The sequence below is a fragment of the Tachysurus fulvidraco genome, chromosome 10, assembly GCF_022655615.1.
Source record: "Tachysurus fulvidraco isolate hzauxx_2018 chromosome 10, HZAU_PFXX_2.0, whole genome shotgun sequence".
Lineage (NCBI taxonomy): Eukaryota > Metazoa > Chordata > Actinopteri > Siluriformes > Bagridae > Tachysurus > Tachysurus fulvidraco.
The window spans coordinates 12,558,352-12,582,160 of record NC_062527.1 but is presented as its reverse complement, the minus strand read 5'-3'; the positions used below and the strand labels follow the sequence as shown (position 1 = coordinate 12,582,160).

General features: G+C 39.2%; 1 protein-coding gene across 6 annotated transcripts in view; it reads left to right on the top strand.

Annotated features, from left to right (window-relative positions):
* dusp8a (dual specificity phosphatase 8a) overlaps positions 1–21,233 on the top strand; it is a 36,512-nt gene extending 15,279 nt beyond the window's left edge. For 5 of the 6 annotated variants that reach the window (XM_027173351.2, XM_027173353.2, XM_027173356.2 and 2 more), the window contains exons 4-7: positions 16,593–16,759; positions 16,992–17,151; positions 17,425–17,548; positions 17,739–21,233. In XM_027173351.2, the coding sequence (XP_027029152.1) occupies positions 16,593–16,759; positions 16,992–17,151; positions 17,425–17,548; positions 17,739–18,795 (1,508 nt within the window). In that variant the 3' untranslated portion in view covers positions 18,796–21,233. Of the gene's footprint in view, positions 1–12,086; positions 12,563–16,592; positions 16,760–16,991; positions 17,152–17,424; positions 17,549–17,738 lie in introns of those variants that run through there. The other variant, XM_027173359.2, reaches the window with a different exon arrangement.
* Positions 21,234–23,809: the final 2,576 nt, after the last annotated feature.

The following is a 23,809-nucleotide window of genomic DNA, read 5'->3' as shown; positions in this document are numbered from 1 at the left end:
TAATCCCAAACCCCCCGACCCTCCAAACCCTTTTTAAAAGCTAGACTCCGCAGGAGCATGTTGATTTCATTAGGGCTATGTTAAAGCCGCTCGCATCTATGAACACCTCTTGAGTGTCTTTGATGTGAGCTTGAAAGGAAAGATGATGTAATCCCAGGGAATTGGTTCAGTCCACTGTTTGTGGGTTTGTGTATGCTCTGTATTAATATTATGTGGAAACAACGCGCCTGGTTCTCATAGAACTCCTTCTGGCAGCCATGATGTTTTTAGCCACTGTCTCATCCTCCAGACTGGGCTCTTCATCAACACTCGTGTAATAGGTCATGACTGTTGTGATTATTGCTGATATGGACCAAAAGGCCACACATTTCTTGATTTAATTGCTCAAACATATTAATGCTTTGTTAATATTTAGCCATGGTTCTCACCATGTCTGCCTACCGTAATTAGATTGGCCAGTACTGTGGTCTGTGTCTGCACCACGGCTCCAGACACACACCTGCTGGAATGAACTCACGTCATAGAACACACACAAGTGTGCAAAGACAGCATAGTCTCACTGCCTTCTTCTGTTGCCAACACATAGTTCATGCAAGCCTGTTAGCTGATGAATTATCCTGAGTGGAGCTGAGTCTGTGGAGAAGCTACCTTCTGCTGGACTGGTCATCAGCTTCATTAGTACATTAAGACATTGAGAAAAAGTGTTGAATCTGTTTTGCTCTTGTGAGTTGTTAAAAAGGGATTTGAAGAACATTACATCATTACATCAAATTGCATTTATGTATAACAGGATTTAGATTTATTTTCCTAGTGTATATAAATATGCATGAAATAGGATTAAAACATAAACCTTCTTATGCATCTGTGTTGGACACACACTGAACACATGTAGGTGTAATAAGGTTATAATGACCAGAGAAGGCATGATGAGTCCTAATAAACATAAAGACTCATCATCAGAAGCTGCAAGCTACTAAACATTAACATATCAGGGAGCTCCTGGCTTGCTTTTATTCCACAAGTGCTTATTTAGATAAAATCGGAGGCCATTTATACACCAAGGGTGCATCCTCTTCCAGTATACTGTCAGTCATGTCAAACCCTATGTCAAAGTGAGATGAGACAAGGATTGTCTCACCATAATAGGATCTATACACAGGAAAGATTTCTTTCTCAAATAAGTTCCCCAATACGCAGAACTCCTTGCTGGTTCTCGTAGGTTATAAATGAAATCTACTCATTTGGGGAAATTGTTTCATTAAAAAAATATTAATTAAAAATCATTTTGTTATAGATTACTATAGAATTGCTACACACAAGTCATAAATGTTGCATATCAGTTTAATCTAATTTAACCCAGTATACATTTTAGTTTCGACTTGAAGGTGATAAATTGCAGAATAAACACTGGTATAATATTTTTGACAGAACTGACATTTTCCAGTTGTGCACTTTGGCTACAGTTGAGGCCTTACGAAGCCCGAGTAGCTGAGCGCTCCTCTCAGGCTGGTAATTAGCTGTAATAAAACTGCATGTGAACTTGTTCTTTTTGCCCTCGATGGAATTGATATGTTATTTTTTGCTTAAAATAACTGATAAAACTGCAGATTTTTCAATTTGTGGTGCTCTTCCAGTGTATCTCCTATGTTTTTCTTTTATTAATTCTTTATACAGTATAATATTAATGGACACACACAAACATGAGAACATGTGCATGTCCATACACACGCTGTGCACACTGGAAATCACAGTCCTGCATTTCACACCTCGCTTGGAAGGAATTTAATTAAATCTGTGTGACCTTCCATAGAGGTCTTCAAGTGTGTCTGTGTGTGTCTGTGTGTGGGGAAAGTGTAGGTGTCCATATCCTACAGATGTGCACTGACTGTTTTTAATCTCCATCACTCTCTTACCATCTGCTTATGTTTTTGTACCTGGATTCTGCTGGAGTGCCTTAATGTGTGTAAATTCAATTCAATTAAACTGTATTTTTGTAGCACTTTTAACAATGGAGATTATCACAAAGCAGCTTTATACAAATATATATACATTTTCAGGATAGAAAAAAGCCTTAAGAGCCCCTAAAACTCAGAAGGAACCTGTCCTCATCTGAGTGTGTACAGTTTGTGTGTCACTTTAACTAGAGCTTGGCTGTATTGTTATACATTGAGTTGTATAGCTACAGTTTTTGACTCATATGCTGTATCGTGATCGTGTTCACTCTGCACAGGGTTTCAGGCATTTCTTCACTACAGCAGATCCTCCTGTTGTCACCCAATTTAATGATTAACAGAAGAAAGAAGAGGCGGAGAGAAGACTGAAGATTATATATGATTCAAGTTGAAAGTGGAATTTCCCTTTGATGAAGCCGGGTGTTAAATCTAGACTGTTTTTCCTCCTTTCTCACTATTTTTCATTGTTCTTTTGTAGGTTTCAATGCAATTTTGTGTAATTTCTCTAAACCTTTGATAGGCTGTTTCTAGTTCATAGTGTGTGTATTTTGCCACAGAATCCTGGTCAGTGCATGATAAGTGGACTCTACTGTGTTGCACTGTAGCACATTCTTAAACAAGAACAGGCCCAAACAGGAACCAGCAGATCCTGGGGCTGTTTATTTTCCACCAACATGAGAAACAACTAGATCGCTGACAACAGCAACAGCACTAGTGTTTGTTCACACTAGCAAGCAACAAAGCAACAAGCGATGACTTCTAAATGCATGACCCAGAGACAAAGTAACAAGGAGACAAACGGGACATTCAGATAGAGACTTCTCAATTCTATAAAAATTAGGTATGACATTGAAAAGCTGCAAATCCAGGTGAATTGAATTTAGAGATGTGTGTGTGTGTGTGTGTGTGTGTGTGTGTGTGTTGTTTTTTTGTGTGTTTTTTTTTTTAAATCATCAGAAACTCACAGCTTTTGTCCCTAGGTCTGTTTAGCCACTAGTCCACCATTAGCTATCCAACACATTTATAACAATAAGATGAAATAGTAGTCTTTTAAAGACAGAATCATTTATTGAGCTTGAGAAGGAAACACTCAGAAATAATTTTGATGGTATGAACAGCACCAATGAACCAGAAGACAGGTTGTTTTTTTCTCTGTTTTCTAAAATTCTGTATGGTTTAGGTGTAGCATGGTTGTCATGTTGTCATGGTGGTTTAGAGGGTTTGATTCCTGACTTCTGAATCTTCTTCTCTTATAACAATGGGATAGTCCTTAGATGGTTATGACTGAATCAGGCATTATTTTAACCATAATAAAAAGTGATTTTAATTCATTATCACACTATATGGATCCCTGAACCGTGATCTTTGCTCAAGCCAAGAAAGGGAAGCTACTAGTCCTCTTTCTTTCTCTCTGACTTCCTGTGTCTACGTAAGCTACTATCCATTACTGCCCCAGTGCTGTGTGGTCCGTTCAATGATTTCATTGAGAAGGAGCCACTGGTGCCATTAGGGTGGTGAGGTAAGCTCCCAAGAGGAGCTCATGCTGTGTTATTGTGAACACACACACACTTACTCTCTCTTTCTGTGCTGAAAACACTGCTCTATTTTTAGTCCAGGCCTCTGTGGTCATCACATCTGGCGCCTGAAGGACAGTTTGTGCACTAGATTTCTCAACTGGTTTTCCTTACTTGCTTTCCCTCAGACTGCCTAAATTTCTGCAAAGGTCAAAGGGTATATGACCTTTCAGTCTGGTCCCTACACTGAACCTTTCAAGCTTCATGCACACATTTTAACATGCACACTAAAACACATTGCAGATTAACACAGTTAATGGTCTAAAGAAATGCCCAGTCCTCGCCCTACATTTGCCCTCGTGTTTTCTTGGGTTTTTCATTTTTTCTCTGCATGCTCATTGGCCTCAAATTATATGTCTTATGTCAATTCCCAGAAACTAAATAAAGAACTAAATAAATGTCAGAGCAGCTGGTGCTGCCAAATTCTTTGAGCATGACGTGAACCCACCGCACTCCTTTCTTTTCCACTTCTTTCTTCTCTTACATTCAAAACTCAAATTCATCTCATCAAGCCAAATTAGGCTCTTCTTTTCCTGTGCAACTGCCTTTCATAAGAATCCAGCAGGTACAGAGCTGGGTGAGCACACACTGGCCCTTTTTACACTTTCTAGGGTGTTCACCGACCTCATACTTTTCTTTTGCAAAAGGAAACTTGGCTTCTTTTCAGAATAGCAGCAAGCTTTTCTGGCTTCCCCTGAAAATTCCCAAATTCCTTCATGTCTTTAAAATGCTTTTTGCATAAAGGTTCTTGTATATTTGGAAGCCATTGCATTGGTCATGTTTAGGTTGTGTTTATGTCTTTGGTCAATTTAAAAGTGTAGACGATTAAGGAAATATTCACATGCTTGAGAAATGTGATGCGAGCACTAGAATGGGAATATTGTTTTAATTAAGATAAGATTGTACCTTGTTTTGCAACTCCTTGTTTTATCTTTGTCTCCTAAAGCTGCAGTTGTATCACAGCAACATTGTTTGGAAGTCAAACAAATCTTCAAACAATCAGGGAATTCCAGGAAATGTACAGCAAAACACAGGAATACACACTTGTGCATACATACATGTATTCGCTGCCACTGAAACACACTGCACTGTTGATGTAACCCCACACTCATTTCCTGATAAGAGATCTTTCCATTCCATCCTCAGCTAAATTTGGACTTTCCACTCTGGCCCAAGGCCCTTGTGTGAAGAATGCAGACTTTGTCATCATTTAGAGTCTTCCCGATAGTATTTCTCCTCCCCTAAGCTCACACATCCTCCCAGTTGTATAATGCTCTAGAGACTTGTCTTCTGCGCCACATGACATCATGGCTCTCTAGTGGGGGGGTGGAATATTTCGCTCTCCTATCTGCTTGACTCTTCAACATAAAACCAACAAATAATCCCAGCTGCTCAGCTGAACAAGTGCAAATACATTCTGCAGTGAAGTCACAGCGTGTACAAGTGAACAAAATACAGAAAATATGTCCCTTGGTGTTTCCGCAAAAATTTTAAGACAAAGGATATTATATTATTTTTGAAACAATTATTTTAAAAAAGAACTTTAACAGCTTGTGTGTTGCAATCTTAACTGAGAGTCAATAGCCTGTATTCTGGATAACACATGTGACCTCTCAATGATGTCATCATCACCTTTATGCACCAGTTGAGACCACTTTGCTTTTTTTTAGTCATTTGCTCAGTGAAGTCTTAGGAATACATTTAAATTTCAACAGCTCTGATGTAAGCACTGAATTAAAACTAAATATTTGGTTCACTGAGAACTTGTGTTCTGTTTTTCTGAACTGGAAAAAAAACTAGGACTGTATCAGAAGTGCAGGTGTTTGAGCATTATGACTGAACCTCCTTTAAATATTTTATGTGGCTGATTACAATGTTGCTGATTATGTACAGTATATCTACAGTGGTGTATTTTTGTGCAGTGATTACGCAATAATAAAACAGTTCAAAGTCAACTACATCATTATTACAATTCCTCCATGTACTATGGGGAGAAACAGGATTAACCAGTGGGGATAATGCATTTTCCCATTTCTGTTTTAAACTGATTGTTCTGAGTATTACTGAAGAAAAATTCGAAGAAATGTTGATCTGGTTTATAAGGTGTTATTTGAATCAATTTCATTGGAATTCAAATAAATGTATTTTACAACAAATGTATTAATATGATAAGACTATGACCTCACTACATCTTCTGTCTGGTAATCCCCAAAAAGCTAGACCATGGTAGTTTCAGTTTAATAACACAGATCATACCAAACTGAGATTTTATTTTGTATATTTCCCATCTTCCCTCGGAAATTAATTCCTGTCTATGCTAATGGAATTATGTAATAAAAAAAGGAGTATTAATTAATTATTTGATTATTGTTACACTAGCACTCCTAGTGTAGAGTCAGCTATCAATACCAATATTAATTATTAATCACCAAAGCTCACATGTCACAAGCAGTGACAAGGTTCGTTTAGCTTCCAAGTTTTATTCTAACAGCTTAAACCCTATTTGGTCAAACTCATAAAAGTAGAGTCAAGATTTTATCTTCAAGAATCTCTCAAATATTAATAAGATTAAATTCTTGGTTTTACGTCAATGTCTTTGTCCCACATTTAAATGTTTTCAGTTGGTCAGTTATGCTGTTTGTTTAGAATGCCCGGGAAATTCCAGGAAAATTTCTGGTCATTTTTACATATACTTAACCAATAAACAGTATTTTTCTCCCCTTTACATGTAAATGTAAAACATGAACTTTAATTTGGAGTACCTAAAGGGTTTGTGGTTAGGCCACTCTTATTTCCCTTATATTTGCTGCTTAATGAACATGGGGTCAGCTTTCGTGTCTCTCCAGACAGGACACAGCTTTACATTTGTTACTTCCTAGAAATAGAGGGCAATTGGAGAGCAAAGATTTCATAAAAAATAAAGTTCTAAAGTACAACAACATCAAATGGAACCCTGGAAATATTTCTTCAATCTGAATTGCAAAGCCTGAATCTGACCTCAGTTTTAATTCTTCTATTGACAGTGTTAACAAAACAGCATTTTTTTTTTCTTAGACACATTGTGAGCTACAGACCTTACCTCATGCTGCACAATGCCAAGAAGTTGATTTATTTTCTTCCATCTGGGTTTTTGTAATGTTCACTGTTCACTGTCTTACCCAAAAATAGCACAGACAAGTTACATCCAGTATAAAATAAGTTCTCACTGCAGCACAATAGTACAACTTTATACATATAAAAAGGCCTGAAAAGTGGGAATGTACAGTACATGAAAACTACTCATCAATATACACATCCATTAGTAATTTTTAGTCTTAAAATCTAGCATTTCTATTGTTTTTATTTTTGATTTTATAATTCATGTTATTTATGTCATGTTATATTTTCTAAGCTTATTTTTATGTTTTCATTTGGAAAGCACTTCTTAATTTGGAAAGCACTAAATATATCAAATGAAGCTGTTATTAATAACATGGGATAGATTGATGATACATATTGAACCTTTAATTTGACATTCACATGACAAAGTCTTTATACTATAAATTTGCAACTGTTTCGGGTGTTTCTAAATGAAAATTAGGAACTTGTTTCTGACTCACACATCAAAAGTTACGTTATGACACATAGGAGTGATGATGTGTATCAGTGACTATTAGTCACAGGTACAGCTTGTCTGAGACTGTACCAGCCTGGGAACTGTATGACAGCTTGTGCTGTGAGCGCAAATATTCTTTATTTAGAGAGATAGCTTAAAGCAGTCTGAGCTGAACTGGGAACTGTAATTTTCGTTCACCCGACCTTTTTTGGGAAGTAACTAAAAATATACAGAAGGGTTAGTAATTCGGTTAAAACATCAGCTGCCACAAATAGTCACTCTGTGTTTTCAAGGCTCTGGAGATAGGGAGATAAGAACTGTACATGAAGCTCTATATGTGCAAGCTTCTGACTAATGGGTCATGTTTTGAGTAAACAGGACTTCTCATACACTAATCATAACACTGATTATGTTTTTGATAAACATAAGACGTTCTGTCTGAATCCAGATTAAAAAAAAAACTAACCAACTCGTATTTCTTTTCTTTTTTATTTTGTTAATATTCTATTTGTAGAAAGTCTGACAGATTTATGGGCAGTTTATTAGCAGTGCTGTGTCGGTTCTTTTTATTATGTTTTGTAAAGCATTTCAGTTCTTGATTTCAACATATAATCTACTTTCGTGATCGTTTCAAACCAGGAAGTAGAATTTTGTGTGCCGAACAAAGATATCTGTCAAGCCTGTCAACGCTACCTTCACTAAACAAACTAGCATCGTATCTGAAATGACACGTGTGTGTACTGTTCTAGATTGTAATTGAGTACTAACACTAACTGCTTTTCCTGTTGCATTTAGTGAAATCTCAATGCCTTCGAACCTAATAAAAGCACTGATTGTGTTCCAGTCTTCTGGATTTTCTAAATTAGTAAATAGATTTAAAGACAGAGAAAGAATATTTTTATTTAAGACAAGCAAATAATGACAGCAGAAGAAAATCTTGGTGAAGCTGAGCTTTTCGCTGTACTTAACATCGCAGTGCATGAAATCACTAAACATTTTACAGTTCAACTGAGAAACCTGACCGAATGGGTTGTAATGATGTTACGTATTTAATATTGCTTTTATATATTCCGGATATACATAATATATGTAGTGACTGTGTGTGAACAATACAGCTTGATAGTCATGCAGCAATTGTAAACTAGCCTCCGCTACATGCTGGGACATATCACACCACCCCAGCAATGGTCATTTTCCTATAACAACACATCACTTAACACTGGACTGATAAGTCAGTGCAAGGAATTTTAATCACTTTCATTACATTTACTGACATAATGTAATGTATAAATGTTAAAATTCGTGCTGTATTATAAATCTGGAATTGAAGAAAATTGGGCGGTCAAGGCTTGGAGGGCTGGAAAATTCATGTTGTCCACAAATTGAGAAAGACAAGAATAACTGCATAATTAATTAAATGACAAATGTATGAGGAAATTAGTTAAATTGTTAGTTCTAACAGGAAAACTATGAAATCTGGAAATATTTAAGTAGGCAGAGTGGCAAAGGGGTCACTCGTTTGAATCCCTGCAACTCTGGAAAAATAAGGGAGATCAACATTACCCAGTCATGTGCTTTTGTGACTTCATGCACGTGGACAGAACGCATAGAGCTAAATATTCTGTGTGTAATGCAGTCCTGTGGTGCAGCAAAAAAAAAAAAAAAAACAATCGGAATGCTTGTCTTCACAACTCTTTGAGGAAGCATGTGTTAGCCTTTCCCTGGAGACTAGAAGCTTCTGTGATAGGGCATTGTGTTAGTTGGAGCTAGTTAGGTGGTCTGACTTGGAAGGGGAGAATTGGGGAGAAAACGGGTAGAAAACTAAGTAAATAAATAAATAAATCTGATTTGAGACCACATCACTGGTCTTAGCGGTGGGTTGGCATCTAGACGAGAACAGAGTGACGGGTGGCTAATTAACGAGGAGCTGATAGCAGACAAGGAAGCAGGGAGTAATTCTGCTGTCAGTTCTGGTTTGCATGAGCAGTGTTCTTTGGGTCATTAGAATGTAACGTGACAGACAGGCCATCTGTCAGAGAAATTGCAGCATCCCTTTCACAGTCTGAAGAAAATATGGTTAAAATTTGATATATAGGTTTAAGTGCACTGAAATGGAGCATCTTGGCATCGGTTTCATTTCAGCAGTTGTTTTTTGTTGTCGTGATTTTGGCCTTTGTTTAGTACTTAATCAATTAGAAGCATGTGCAGAAGGTTTTGAAAATGCAATCCTATTGTCAGACGTAAGCAGGATGACCTCATGCTGCTGCTAATATGCATGTTATTAGTGTCATATGTACTGAGAGGGTCTGACTGGCATTTTTAATGTTGCAGATTATCATGTGGAAGATGAGTAAGATGAAAGTATTGGCAGATCAAACTAGTGCATTTGTGCAGGCAGATGTCCTAGATTGAATGCTGTTAGCAGGTGGTCGTCTGTACAGCTTCAGGATGTTGACTTTAAACTGCCATTTTTGTTTAAAGAGGAACTGTGTACCAAAGCCCTTTTTAAAAAAAAAAAATCTAATAGCTCTGTCATGTGTTGAATCTCTACGTCAGTTTGGAGGAAGAAAAATGATAGCCCCTCTGTCTACTACACACACACAAAGCTCCTGTTTCTCTCTTTCCATGACTTCATCTGGCAGCCTGCTCACATCTTTGTGTACATAAGGCAGCCAGACATTGAAGTGTAGTTCCACGGTGTATTATTGGTTTGAGTTGTGATCCTGAGTGGTAAATCCTACAGCCCTCTGAAAATGAGAATACTCTTACGCCTCTGTGCTCGAGGTTATATAAGTGATGCTTCAAATTTATGATGATTATTTGCACTGCTGATACCCCAGTAAAAATGTTTTTGGATATGCCCAGTAGCCTGCAGAAAGCTGTGTAAGTCAGGTTGAAAAGTCTGTCCTAAACCATACATTGAGGGAAGTATACTCATTTTGATTACATTTTGCATCACTCAAGGAAAGGCCCTGCTATGGAGGATGATTTTTTTTACTCTTAAAAACCCTACCAGTTATATTTACCCTACCAGACACCATTTTCCTGTGATGCTTCCGAGTACAGTGATCATAAACTATATTCCCATTGTGAAATCCTCTTACGAAGGAAAGAAAATGGATTTGTAAGTATAAATTACTCTGCAAATGACCGCATCGTTCACTCTGAACCGAATCACTGAGGTTTTTTATAGTAAACTTTCCTTCCACTAGGAAATGTATGTACATTTTTCTATTATAACTATGTTAATACAATGTCACCTGGTGCAAATGTTTATTTTTAGTATTTTGTAAGCTTAAACTTAATGGTCATTGACTTTAAATTTCAAGACAATGGTAGAGAAATATTTCATCTGGTGCAAATAACTGCTGGTTCTTATTTCTTGTGATTGGAATCATATTCACATATAAGCACAGACACACACAAGAACAGGTGCACACGCCCTGTACACACCCCCTGAGGCTCATATTGATTGATGGGATCTGCAAGGCCGGCATGAGATTTTGCTCCCCCGCTGGAGACTACCTCACACCTCCGGCATGACAGCTGGGGCCTCCACTGCCATAACGTCATCCTCCAATCCAGCCACTGTCACACATGGGATTTGCTCACAACTGGCAATATCAATGCTGAACACCCCCATCCACACACACGCTCACATCTCTTTAGAGCAGGCTATCACAATGCATTATAATGCACCATAACATCCTATTGCATTTACAGTCCATGAGCCACACACATGGCAGCAGGAGGTCCATGTTTGCAGCCAACAATCATTTAATGCTCTTCAAATGCTGCTGTGGTTTAGTTTGGCTCCCAAACATCAACTTTGCTTCCTGTATTGTGAATGCAGGTACTATGCACACACTAAAGGAAAAAGCATCAGAGTGCATGATGTGCAGCTGATGACTATCCAGGAGGATGGGCATCAAGCATGAAATTAAAGTGTTCCATGGGAATAATCAGAAAATGCATATATTATGCGAGTTCATTTAGTACCTCACATTCCAAAGCGATGAGAGTCAGTTCTGCGTCTGTGGATAATTGAGCAGCGTGTGGGGGGCCGGATATGAGCCAAGGAAGCTTGCGGCATTGTGTCTGCCTCAGCACACTGCCATATGCTTCCATCATACTTTTACTAGGCCGACATGCAGGGCTGATGTCAGACAACACACAGATTAGCTGCGTGTTGTAAATGGTGTTGCCTCCTTCGCTCCCTTAAGTGCTCATATTAAAAGGGAGGTTTCTTGGTGTTTCTTGCAAAAGTGTGCTGACACATGACTGCCGTTCTTGAAAGTGTGTTGCATGGATTGCGGCCGTTTGTGCAAATTGGCCACATGGAAAGAATGAATAGCCTCCCTATTTAAAGCGTTTGCCAAATACAAATGATAGCATCTCTCTGGGCAGATTTTAGTGGCTTGTAATCTATTCCAGTTGCAAATAGGCCTTTATAACTTAGTCCAAGCAGGCTAAGACATTGAAGATCAACCTTAATTAGCATATAAACTAAAGCTCCCATGATGCAAATTTAACTGGTGGGATAGCAGGAACTAGCTAATATGTTGTAATAGTTTCTTGGAAATGATCAAGGGCAACGGAAACAACACTCATTCTAGCCAAAGGAAGTAAAGAAGTGTCATTTTTCTGGCATGGATGAAATGGATGAGAGCAGGCTGCAGCTGGGGATTACGTCCCTCAAATCACTACAGCCTTAACTCTTGCGAATCTGGTGTCATTAAAAATCTGGACTCTACTTGTGATCAAAAATTGTGAACATGACTAACACAGCCTGGTGGTCTACGATGAGAAGCGAGCTTTTCTGAAAGGGGGCCTCTAAGGTAGCTGCATATTTGCTGGGTGAGTAAGGAATGTGGTTTGCATGCCTCACACATGAGCCAGGATTCTGCTAAGAGAGAGAAAGAGAGAAAGAGAAGCAAGCCTGTGCTCAGAGCACATGAGCTCATTTACTCTTAGGTCACAGGGAGGAGAGACAGAGAGAGAGAGAGAGAGAGAGAGAGAGAGGGAGGGGAAAGTCAGTTGATGAGAGAGAGTGAGCGAGCGCAGGCTGTACAACAATAGGGAGCTCCACTTTCAGTTGCCACACAGAGGACGATTGCTGAAGGATCCGCTGTATGTGTCGACAGTGAGCAGTGAGGACCTGCCACCAGAAGTCTGATTCTCCACCATCTCCCTGCTAAGTCAGCACCCACAGCTGCTTTCCCTTTTTTTGCACGGATTTGTGAGGAGTCTCCCGTTTTTCCCTCTCATGCCTTGTATGCGGTGAGCTTCGGGACATTGGCGAGCTCGGCGTTTGGAGGTGTGCATGTCTCTGGAAGTGGTCATATCCTCGCCAGAGGAGTGTTTCTGCACCCCCACTCCTCACACCGGCATGAGGTTGAAGATCAGAGTGCGCAGGATGAAGGAGGCTCGGGAGTTGCGAGGTGTGTATTTGGCACACTGGAGCCGACTGCCTTTGAGCCCTCTTGTCTGATCTCCTTCTACTCTTGTTGTCATTGCTTATTTAATTCATTATTTCCTGATATTTACTTATATATTTATTATATATTTTTATTTTTTTGCTTGTTTTTTTCTTTCTTTTAACTTTATTTATGTATTTGTTTGTTTGTTTGTTTGTTTGTTTGTTTATTTGCTTTTTCATTCTTTATTATTCTTACATTTATATGAGCTTTATAGTTATTTCTTTTAACATTTTTAAATCTGATATTTTTACTTTTTTAATTCTTTCTTTTTTTTTTAACTACGAATCATGAAAGTTCTTAAAGGCTTTTAATGCTTTATTGAAATGACTGTTCTGCAAGATTGAACATTACACAGATAAAGTTGTAAACAGTGTGCAGTTGGCCTTTAACCAAACAGCCACAGTGGAGAAATTACGTATGCTGATAAACTATCACAAAACAGATAAGGAAACCTAATGCAATGTGTCTTGTATGACGACATGGTTTAAGTGTAAGTGAGTCCGCATGTGTGTGTCTTTGTGCAAACAGCAGCATGTGTGCCTATATGACTCACTGTATTTGCATTGTGCTTTGTCACGGAGCGACGGTTAAACAGTTGCTGTTATCAAGTCGTTAATTTTTTTAAAGGTTTGTTACACGTAAGGTGGCAGAATTGCATTAAGGAAGGATATATAGGCCATAACAGTATTAGAACAGTTAATGGTTTGGTTATTTGGAGCCTTGGGGCTTTATACTCTCCTAATCTGTGACAGAACACCAGAGGCGAGCCCTGCTACTCTTAATGTTCCTCATTGTGTGGCATGCATGTGTGCTATGATGTCATACAGGCCTCATTGAGATGGAAATTAAGAGTGTGTGTGTGTGTGTGTACAAGCGCATGAAGATGGAGAGGGACAGATGGAGGCTGCTTCTCAATGGCGTCATGTCTTCTGCATCTGGAGGCTGAAGAGCCGGGGGTGGGGGTGAGTGTGTGTGCGTGTGTGTGTCTGTGAGCTCCATTCAGCTCCATCAATGCTTTTGGATTGGGGCTGGTGAATGGGAGAGTGTGTGTGTGTGTGTGTGTGTATGTGTGTGTGAGGAAAGGCCTTTAGAGTTTGCCTGAAAAGATACACACTGAAAGGCTTCTAGTGTTGGAGGTCTTGTGCCGTGGGGTGAGTAGTCTGATGTCAGCCACCGAGGTTAATGCATTCTGTGTGTAAATGCTTACTTTACACTCTGTATGTTATGTTAACAAAGGATAACATCCATTTATACTATACATATTGATTATAGAACAGAAATTTACTCATATTCATATTTGCTGTTGATTTTAAATGCACTTAATGTATTTGAAACATTTAAGGTTTTGTACTTAATGTTCAGAAAATAATAAATGTAGGAAAAAGTAAAAAAATTATAAATCGAGATATAGATTTGCTACTGTACTACTACAGTGTTATATAAAGCCCTGCACCTGCCTGTAATCAACACAGTGCAGCCTAAAATGCCAAGCACTGATGGGCACTTGAGAGAGAGAGAGAGAAGTTGGCAGAGACAGAGGGTGGAGAGGAAGTGTGTGTGAATGGCTCACAGCTCAGCTGGACCAGTTCAGGCCCGGTGCTGGCGTATATCACTCGGCAGCCCCCACCCATGCTTTGCACACAATTAAATAGTGCATACACATGACATAAATGATGTCACCTGCGGAAGGTTGAGTGTATGGGTGGATTTAGGATACTGAATGTTTTATTTTTTGCTGTGTATGTGTAATGTGTTTTCCCACGTGTTTTGTGTAATATGTGTTTGATGGCTGATTTGTGGATAATGCCACTGTGGACTTCTTGGGTTTTTCCATGATGACTAGAGGTGATGTGGACAAACAAGTTAGGATCATCATCTCAATCCCGCATCCAGGACATTATGATAAGAGCACTCCCACACACTAGAAAACTAATGTGGTGAAGGCTAATATGCACAGTAAGATGTTTTTAATGGCCCAGTGATTAGGTGCATGTTGAGCCCACTCTGAAGCCCTTTGTTGACATTGCTAAATGTAGGTTGAGCGTGTACCATTTCACATTTGGGACCCCATGATCTCAAACACCGCTGCCTTCATCATGCATGGACCACATTACACATTTTCCTCTTTGGCATTTCGTATAGTTCAAGTGTCTTTGGAGCTGAATGTTTTTCTGAGTTGCTTTTTCTTTGTCCAGGAACATGTTTCTCTTTGGGTTGCTATATAAAGCTTATCAAGGAATGACTCAAAGCAGTAGATCAGACATGAGCTATAAAAGTGAGCAAGGAGGCCATTGGAACTCTCTGTCGAAGAGATCCTTCCTGTTTCCTGCTGTTTCCTCATTCTGTGCTCTATGTTCCTGATCTGCGTTATGGACTTAGACATCCTGCTTTCAGACTAAAGGCTGTTTCTCTGTGTGTGGGAGGATGAGGAATGTTACGTTCCTGCTCTGGAGGAACATCCTACATCCTTGCCTTGCTGTGGCGGATTGCAAGATGATTGAAACTGTTGTTAGCTCACGGGAATATTTGGCATATGGGGAGGGATGAAAGGCCTAAAGTTTATGCTCATGGGTATTACTGACAATTGTTGACATAGCGACCAACCCATGCAGGCAATGATGTCATTTCACCCTCCTGGCAAGTGAGGTTATGAACAGGAGCGAATGATGGGGGAGGGACCAGACTGGGGAGCAGAAGTGGACAGGAGGTTCAACACAGGGTGGGGGCTGTGGAAAATTTGGGCAGCAGTCATTCAAGCCCTCAGCGGGGTTTTCGAGAGCAAATCAAGCCGACAAGGCCCGCCTCGTTCTGCCTGACATGCGAAACCCCCTTATGCTGTGCTGATGTCATCGACCCAGCAGTTGCCATTAATAGCTGGAAACAGACAGGCTGCCACTCAACATCTTAAAGGGCCAGGCAAAAACAATATCTGGATACAGAGTGGAGGAGACAGGTGCTCGGCATGGCCGTTACTGGGAAATGCCCGTGGCTGTTGGCTGCTGTTTGTTGAACTGTGGTTAGTCAGTCAAATGTGCAGGCTGGATGATGTCATACTCTCCCACTCCATGCTGACTCTTTGTTAAAAACCTGCTTATCAGCTTTGGCTTTATTTGCCTTGACTCAATTTACTTCTCTGTATTTCTCTCCCTCCCCCCTCTCTCCCTCCTCCCTTCTTCTCTATACTATGGCTTTTGCACTTTGCTCTGTTTCCTGGTCAGTGCAGACACAGTGATGTCATGGTTCTCTGGCTGACTGCTGTGCTCGGAGTGTGTGTGTGTGTGTGCTTACACTCCCAGGGATAACATGTCCCAGATTCTCATGTACCGCCTCTGAGGTTAGGCTCATGCTTTTCTTTTATCACACAAATGCTTTCCTTTTATCCCTTCAGAGCCAGAATGCATTACACAAGCTTTTATAAAACATTTGCATGTGTCTACAGTGTCTCTGCATATGCTGTAAGTGTGAGTGTGGCTGTCAGAGGCACTCTAGCAGCAGCCACTTCTGATTCAGGGGTTTCAGTGCATAGCCTACACCTGTAGCTTCCCTCATTTTCCAGTCCTGACGTGATTGTTCAGTAGAGGATATTATGTCATTCAGGAAACAGAGCTGTGAGAGACACACTGGGACTGCCTGGTGCTTAAAGAGACAGCACGCTTTTATATTCCACTTCACATGAGGATAGCCCTTTCATGAGAATTGCCTGACTTTGATAACAATGTTCTAGTTTGGTGTTTGTCATAAAGCCGTTGGTGTTGATCAAAAAAGCCTTTTCAACTTTTAACTTCTAAAACTCTTCTTCAGCACTATAAAACTTAATTAATTGTTGTTTGGTTTAACTGTTGCTCTAGAAACTGTCAGTGGCATTGCTGATAATGTTCCTTCCATCTCAGCTCGTTCTAAAAGTTATACATCAATCATCATTTTTTTTTTTGTCAGATTACGCTGTTTCTGAAATGTTGTTTTTTTTTGTGTTCCCTCTGTTTCTTGGCAGGTGGCTTTGCAGCATTTTCCTCTTGTTTCCCAGGTCTCTGTGAAGGAAAGCCAGTGGCCACGCTACCCATGAGCCTGTCTCAACCCTGCCTGCCGGTGGCCAATGTGGGCCCCACGCGCATCTTGCCTCATCTCTATCTAGGCTCCCAAAAAGATGTGCTTAACAAGGTGAGCCTGAGCATTACTGTTGTGTTAGAAAAGATTTCACTTATACAGATCCTAAACCTATACTTATATCTTGAAACCTTTTTTTAATATATGCCACTGATTTAAAAGGCTTCATTAACTTCAACTTAAAACTACAAGTTGTATGGTGTTTCATCTCAACATCAAGGTTTTGTTTTATTTGGATTTTAAAATTATATATTTGGCAATGCTGACATATGTTCCATTGTTCTAGGATCTGATGGCCCAGAATGGCATCACATATGTGCTTAATGCCAGCAACACATGTCCAAAACCAGAGTTCATCTCTGAGAGTCACTTCATGCGCATTCCTGTCAATGACAACTATTGTGAGAAACTCTTACCCTGGCTGGACAAAACTAATGAGTTCATTGGTAAGGATTCTCATATATCTTTGCTTAGGATTTATTTAGCAATGTAAGTAAAAACTGATCTTGGATCAGAGCTTAAAAAACTCATGTTCTCTAGAATGTGGGGAACTGACAAGAAAAATGAGCAGCTTGCCCTGAGGATGTACCCGGAAGAAAATGATTGTTTTGCAGAGGATTTGCTGCAGATTAGATGTACTTTTCTTTTGGCCTGTCAGTATGGTGTTTGGTTGTCTTTTGTATTTGTCACTCACATTCTGTTTTCCTCCACCTTTTTAGACAAAGCCAAGGTTTCCAACTGCAGAGTCATTGTCCATTGTTTAGCTGGCATCTCCAGGTCTGCCACTATTGCCATTGCTTATATCATGAAGACAATGGGCTTGTCATCGGATGAGGCATACAGGTAAACTACCTCTGCCACTTAAATTGCATGTTATTTAAAAGATAGTGTAATATTAGATGTTTCCTTAGTCAGAGGAATGAGTCACATAAATATATGTAAAGAGTAATGCCTAGACACATTTGACTAAATGATTGCGCTTTTATCTGGAGAAAAGATTGGATTGAAAAAGTTCTTCTTTCTCTTATACCAGGTTTGTAAAAGATCGCAGACCTTCAATATCACCAAACTTTAACTTCCTGGGCCAGCTGCTTGAGTTTGAGAAAGGTCTCCGAATGCTGAAAGCACTGTCTTCGGGTCAGGAAAAGAATGAGCAGCCCAGCAAGGCAGAGGAACCAAAGAGAGAACCCACCTCCAAACCAGAGAAAGCTCGACTAGATGGCGAGTCAGAGATCTCAGAGGCAGACATCAAGCTGCCATCTCCCACGTCTCTCCAGCAGGGCTTTAATGGTCTTAATCTGTCAGCTGAGCGCATCCTGGATACCAACCGTCTCAAGCGCTCCTTCTCCTTGGACATAAAGTCTGTCTATACACCCAACCAATGTCCCCACCTCGCGCCTATTCATGTTGAGGATGTTCCCAAGCTCTGCAAATTGGACAGCCCTAGTCCAGGGTCATCAAATGGTGTGTGCCAGTTGTCTCCATGTTCAGACAGCCCCAGCTCAGTAGATTCACCAAGCCCGGTGGCTGAGAGCAGTGCGAAGGTTCGCTTGCGCAGGAAAAACAAGCACAATGGAGCCGGCTCACCTGTGCAGTCTCTAAGCCTGAGCTTTGGGCGTACATTGGCCGGGCACAAGAGCCCAAGCCTAGACGAGAACCTGAAGTCCGCAATGCTGCTTGGCCTGCCTGTAGCTGGCACTGGGCCCATGTGGACCAAACACCGGGACACTTCACAGGCTACCACACCAGTCACACCAACAGGTGATGCCCCCTGGTTCTATGAGTCACTGACTAGTACAGGGGGTGGTTCATCTTCAGTACATTTTGCTTCACTGGGCTGTAGCCCACTCCCTGGGCCGTGTGAGGCTGTGCGGTTACGTCAGAAGGCAGGAGATGTACGGGAGACCCGAGCGAGCTGGCATGAGGATGCACCTGGTTCTGCTGTTGGTACTGACAAACAGTTCAAGAGACGCAGTTGTCAGATGGAGTTTGAAGATGGAATCTCAGACACACGTTCGAGAGAGGAGCTAGGCAAGATTGGTAAGCAGTCCAGCTTCTCAGGCAGTATGGAGATCATTGAGGTGTCCTGACAGATGCACTGCACCATGGGACTGACTGGCACAAAGGTGGGCAGGTGCCACATACAGGTGAGGAAGGACTGAGGGACAGAACATCAACGGTTGATTTTTGACTTTAGGAGAAACTGTTTTAGTGTGTAGGACTGTGAGCAATTAATTATGGATTTTTGTGGTTGTCTCTGAGATTCAGAGTCAGTTGAGCTGGATGCAGACAGACTTTACGCTGTCTCTGCAGTTTATAAGCCATCATTATCCCAGAACTATTTGGGAGGAATAAGGACAGAACTGTTGTATTTGATTGCCGAATCCAATTGTACAGTGTACATGACATTTCCGTCTCCAACAAAAAGCTTTACCAGCCTCACAGTGTATTGAGATTAGAGCATGGCTCAATGTCCTCTGGTCACACTTGCATCTGGTATTACTCTCACACAGACTCGGTGGACTTGCACATCTACAGTTCAAGGGGCCTCTACCGACACACTTGAAGGCCTGGTATAGACTTGTGCAGAACAGATGAAGGCTTCTTTGTGCACTGCTTTTGTTCCCCCCTGCTCCTGTATGCCAGTAAATAATCCTGGAGGAGGATGCAGGAATGTTATGGAAAAAAATGCATTGTGGAAGTTTTCCTGCAGTGCCTACTGTTTTTTCTTCTCTGTGTTTGTTCTTTAACTTTTCCCTGATTTCAGCCCCCACACACTGTACAACGGGTGGGCACGAAAGGAACCGCCCACCTTTCTCACACTGAGCATGTTGCCGTATATGAGGCTGCTGGTTTCCCTACAGATGAATATTATCCAACCATGCATAGCTCTCTTAATGAACATTCAATCTTTTGTTTCTTATAGTTTTAATTTATTATATCTGTTCATTCTGGTAATGAGAAATAATATAATGATTGTGGATTCTTCTTTTTTTGGTGTTGACCTCAATGTTTGACTACAAGGTATTTATGAATTCATTCACAAAACTGATACATAACTACAAGCAATATATCATCTTTTCTTAATCTTTTGTCTTTATTTTCAAATGTAAGGGAGCGCAATTATTAAAATGAGTTTACATGGTAAATTGTAATGCACTTTCTGTTGCTTTAAGAAGGAGATCATAAAACCTCTCATCATAAGGGTACCACAAATCTTTTACAAACCCTGATGCATTACACTACACCTGTCCTGAACTTTCACATGCTGGGACTGTTTCAGTTTAGAGTCTGTCCAAAATTTTAGCTCTGAAATAAAATAAGCCTGTAAGCATGTATAATCTAAAATACTAAGAATTGATCCATATGTTATCCTGACCTCCCGAAATGGTTTTAAGTAACTGAGCTTTTTATCTATAAGCACATGTGTGAAAATGTTGAGAGACTCGAAAGGACTTATGTTTGTCCCCCTTTTTCTATTAATATTTATATTATTTATTGTGAGCTTGGGCCTGTTCATGGATGAAGTGTGAATGACTAATGACAGAGGACGTTTTTGAACCCAAACCATCAAACAGATGAGTATTTTTGAATGAGGTCGATCTTGCTTTCTTTCACTCTTTTTACCTGCAGTTGATATTAAAATTAACGTAGAAGATTTGTTGTTAGAAAATTATGGTATTAGTTCAATTTAGTAGCTGTGCCTACCAGTCATATAGTCTTGGTTATCTCTACTTTTAGAAAGGTTTGTGTTGAGTTAAATGGAGGCAACTCTGATGTGGTGTGGTAGAATGATGGCACATGACGCTCCAGTTCAGCTCAGGGGAAGTGCACACAAGTCCCATCTCTGAGCTCTGGGTACCTGCACAACTCTCATCCTCTCTCTCTTTTTCTTATTTGCTCTTTGATTTTCTCTCTCACTCTCTTTCTCAACTACATGCAAATTTACTATGTAATTAACTCTTTCTCTCTTATTTCTTATATGTTCCAAAGGTTTAAGGAAACCCCACTAAAAGGGCCTCTTATGTTTGTACCTGTGCATGGTGTTGCCCCTTGGCCGTGGGTTGATTGGCTATTTATTTATGGATGTATTCTCAGTTAAGCTACTCTGTATGGCAAACCCTTGTCCTTGTATTTGTGCTGATGTTTGTTCTTTTTTCTTTCCTTGTGTGAAGCATTACCTGTATTTCCTTTTATTTCATCACCTTTATATTTTTAAACATACTGTTATCATTATTTAAGACATGTAATGAAAAGATGCAGGCTGTCCTTTTTGCTGAAACTGTTTCATTATTATTATTATTATTATTATTATTATTATTATTATTATTATTATTATTATTATTATTATGTTGTGTAAATAGCAACGTATCTAGAAGAATAATTCAAATAGGGAACTTTTTCAGAGAAAATCCTAATACCTTAGGCTGCTTGACGCAAAATACCTCAGGTTCTATTCAATGGCTTTTTCCTCCCCTGTACCTGTTTTGTGAAGATGAAACAAAAATACAAACATCATAAAATTTGAGCTGGTGTGAGGTCTTCCTTTATCCATACTAAACATCTCAAAATAAATTCTTATAAATAAACAGCATCACCTGCCTTTATACCATGTCAAGATTGAATACAAATTCTATGTTTATTATAATTTACTAATAAGGAATATGAATCAAATTTGTTTAAATGCAAAATACTATGACATTTTTAAACATCGTTTGCTGTGCAGGTCTTTTAGAAGGAGCACTGCAGCAATACAAATAAATTATACATTAAAATTCAAATTCAGAAATTCCTGATTCAGGTGCTCAAACATTTTGTAATATGATTTGATAAAATTTCCAATTATTTTCATAGTTGTGAAGGGATAATGCGGCATGTCATTGGTTTTAGTTACCTGGAGAAGAACAGGATCAAGTGTGTGACTGGGTAAATCAGCTGGCTGAGGCTTAACTGGCTAATCTTCAACTTATTTGAGCTAAGGGCACTGGAGCTTGGGCATTGCCATCAGATTATTCTTAAAATAATATACTACCAAAGTTTATACATGATTGGGTTAGTATTCCACTGATAGGATATGTTTTAAGTGTCAAATATTAACTGTACTTTTACAAACATGCTGTACAGTATATATAACATTGAATCATCATTTTATTCATATCTAACTTTTTAATTTGAATTATAATTATGTAAATATGATTTAAAAAAATTAAAATTGTTATTTCTGCAGAGGGAAGGGAATTGTACTGAGTTTGAAAATAATTGAATGTGTTATATGCTCTGTAAGTCTTTGAAGCAATTGTATACATACCTTATTCATGTAAAGCGCAATCACTTTTTCTACCTTCATATAAAAAATATTACAGGTCAAAATTGAAGCTACAAAGTCTTTAATCAAGTTAAAGTAGAAAGATGTAAATTCCTTAATTTTATCTAGTCAAACGATGATTTTTAGTTACTGATAGTAAATTACTGCCTTTTCAACAAGGAATGTAGAAAAACATAAACAAATTATTACAGAAACTAGCTGACTGCTTATAACTATCACAATATTAACTGCTTAGATATATAAAATCATATATAGCAATAGCGTGATTACATTTATGAGTATTTGCTCTCATTCTTGCTACATATATTAATTTTTAATGTGCTAAATCCCCTCTTTGAATCTATATGATGCTAGCCAATGCATAATATTACAAATATATGAATATAGATACATATACAGATGCAAGACTTTAGTAAGCCCCCAGGTGGTCCAGAAACTGGATTCTGCACTCTCAGTGCCGGTCCAGAGCCGTAAGTACAGATACGAGTCAGTAAATACATCAATCCACCCATCCATCCAACCCTGTACTGCTTATCCAACACAGGGTCAAGAGGAGCCTGGGGACACAAGACCTGGGACAAGGAGCCAACTTGCATGGCACAATCACATGCCCTCTCATACACTACAGACAATTTAGAGACAGACTTAAGTATAGTAACATAGTACTGTTTTACTTCTCACTTCTGCATTTTGGTTCTACTTTATATGGGTCTTCTATGTCAAGAACCTTTACTGAAAGGGTCGATAAAGTAAATTTGTGGCAAAGGACAGTATTACACTGGTGAATGCTACACAATGCCAGGCCTGAGGTCATACGTCGTCACAAAAATACATAGTACGGTGAGAGCTGGAGGTCAAGGTGATACCCAGCAGTGAGAAAGCCTGCTGTATGCCCAGGGGCACTCTCAGTCTGGTGGGAAATTGAATAGAGAAATTCCCCTCTTCGACTGTGGAATCTTTTTGTTCTCCCTCAGTGCTAGAGATCTTTTTCTTACTTCTCACCTTGTTTATTTATCTAAACAAACCACTGTCTTATTCATCTGGCCTTAGAGCTAGAATATACCATAATAAATCATCTCTCTACTATACCTAAGTATCATTTGAAGGGATTTGTATTAACTGAATAATAAAAAAGAAGTACAAACAAACACAAACCTCAGTTTTTAATATTTGATCATTTTATTTATTAACTATATTTTAACTACAGTATATTAACTATATTTGTTGGCTTCTGTTGGATAAGAAATAATAAGAGGACGCAATCCAAACATTAACATTCATGCATCCATTAATAGTCTGAATCTGAGCAGTGTTAATTATTTACCTTTTACTTTATTGCCAGATTTTTGACTTACTCCTGACTTGCTGTCTGAATAAGATTTTGACACAACAGCTCAGCCCATTCACTTAAGTATCATTTTTCCACCACTGTCTATCCTCTTGTCTAACCTTTATATGAACCATATAATGCATTGTCTAACCTCTATATAAAAAAAATTTATACTTTCTGTTTGCCTCTGTATAGATGTTTTTATGCAGAGAGAATTATGACTAGTGCTTGTGTAAGTCTATGATAACTGAAGGGCAGCTGACTATGACTGCATGATGACATGGTGCCACTGAAACACAACAGATTCCTCTGTTTCTTAGCTATTTTATCAACAAAAACCCCACTGACACTGAAACTCTGAGATCATCTCTGATGTGTTCTCACACTGTTTGTTTGCATTATTGACTTTAAGATCATTAATGCTTGTCACCTGATAAGACATTGAAAT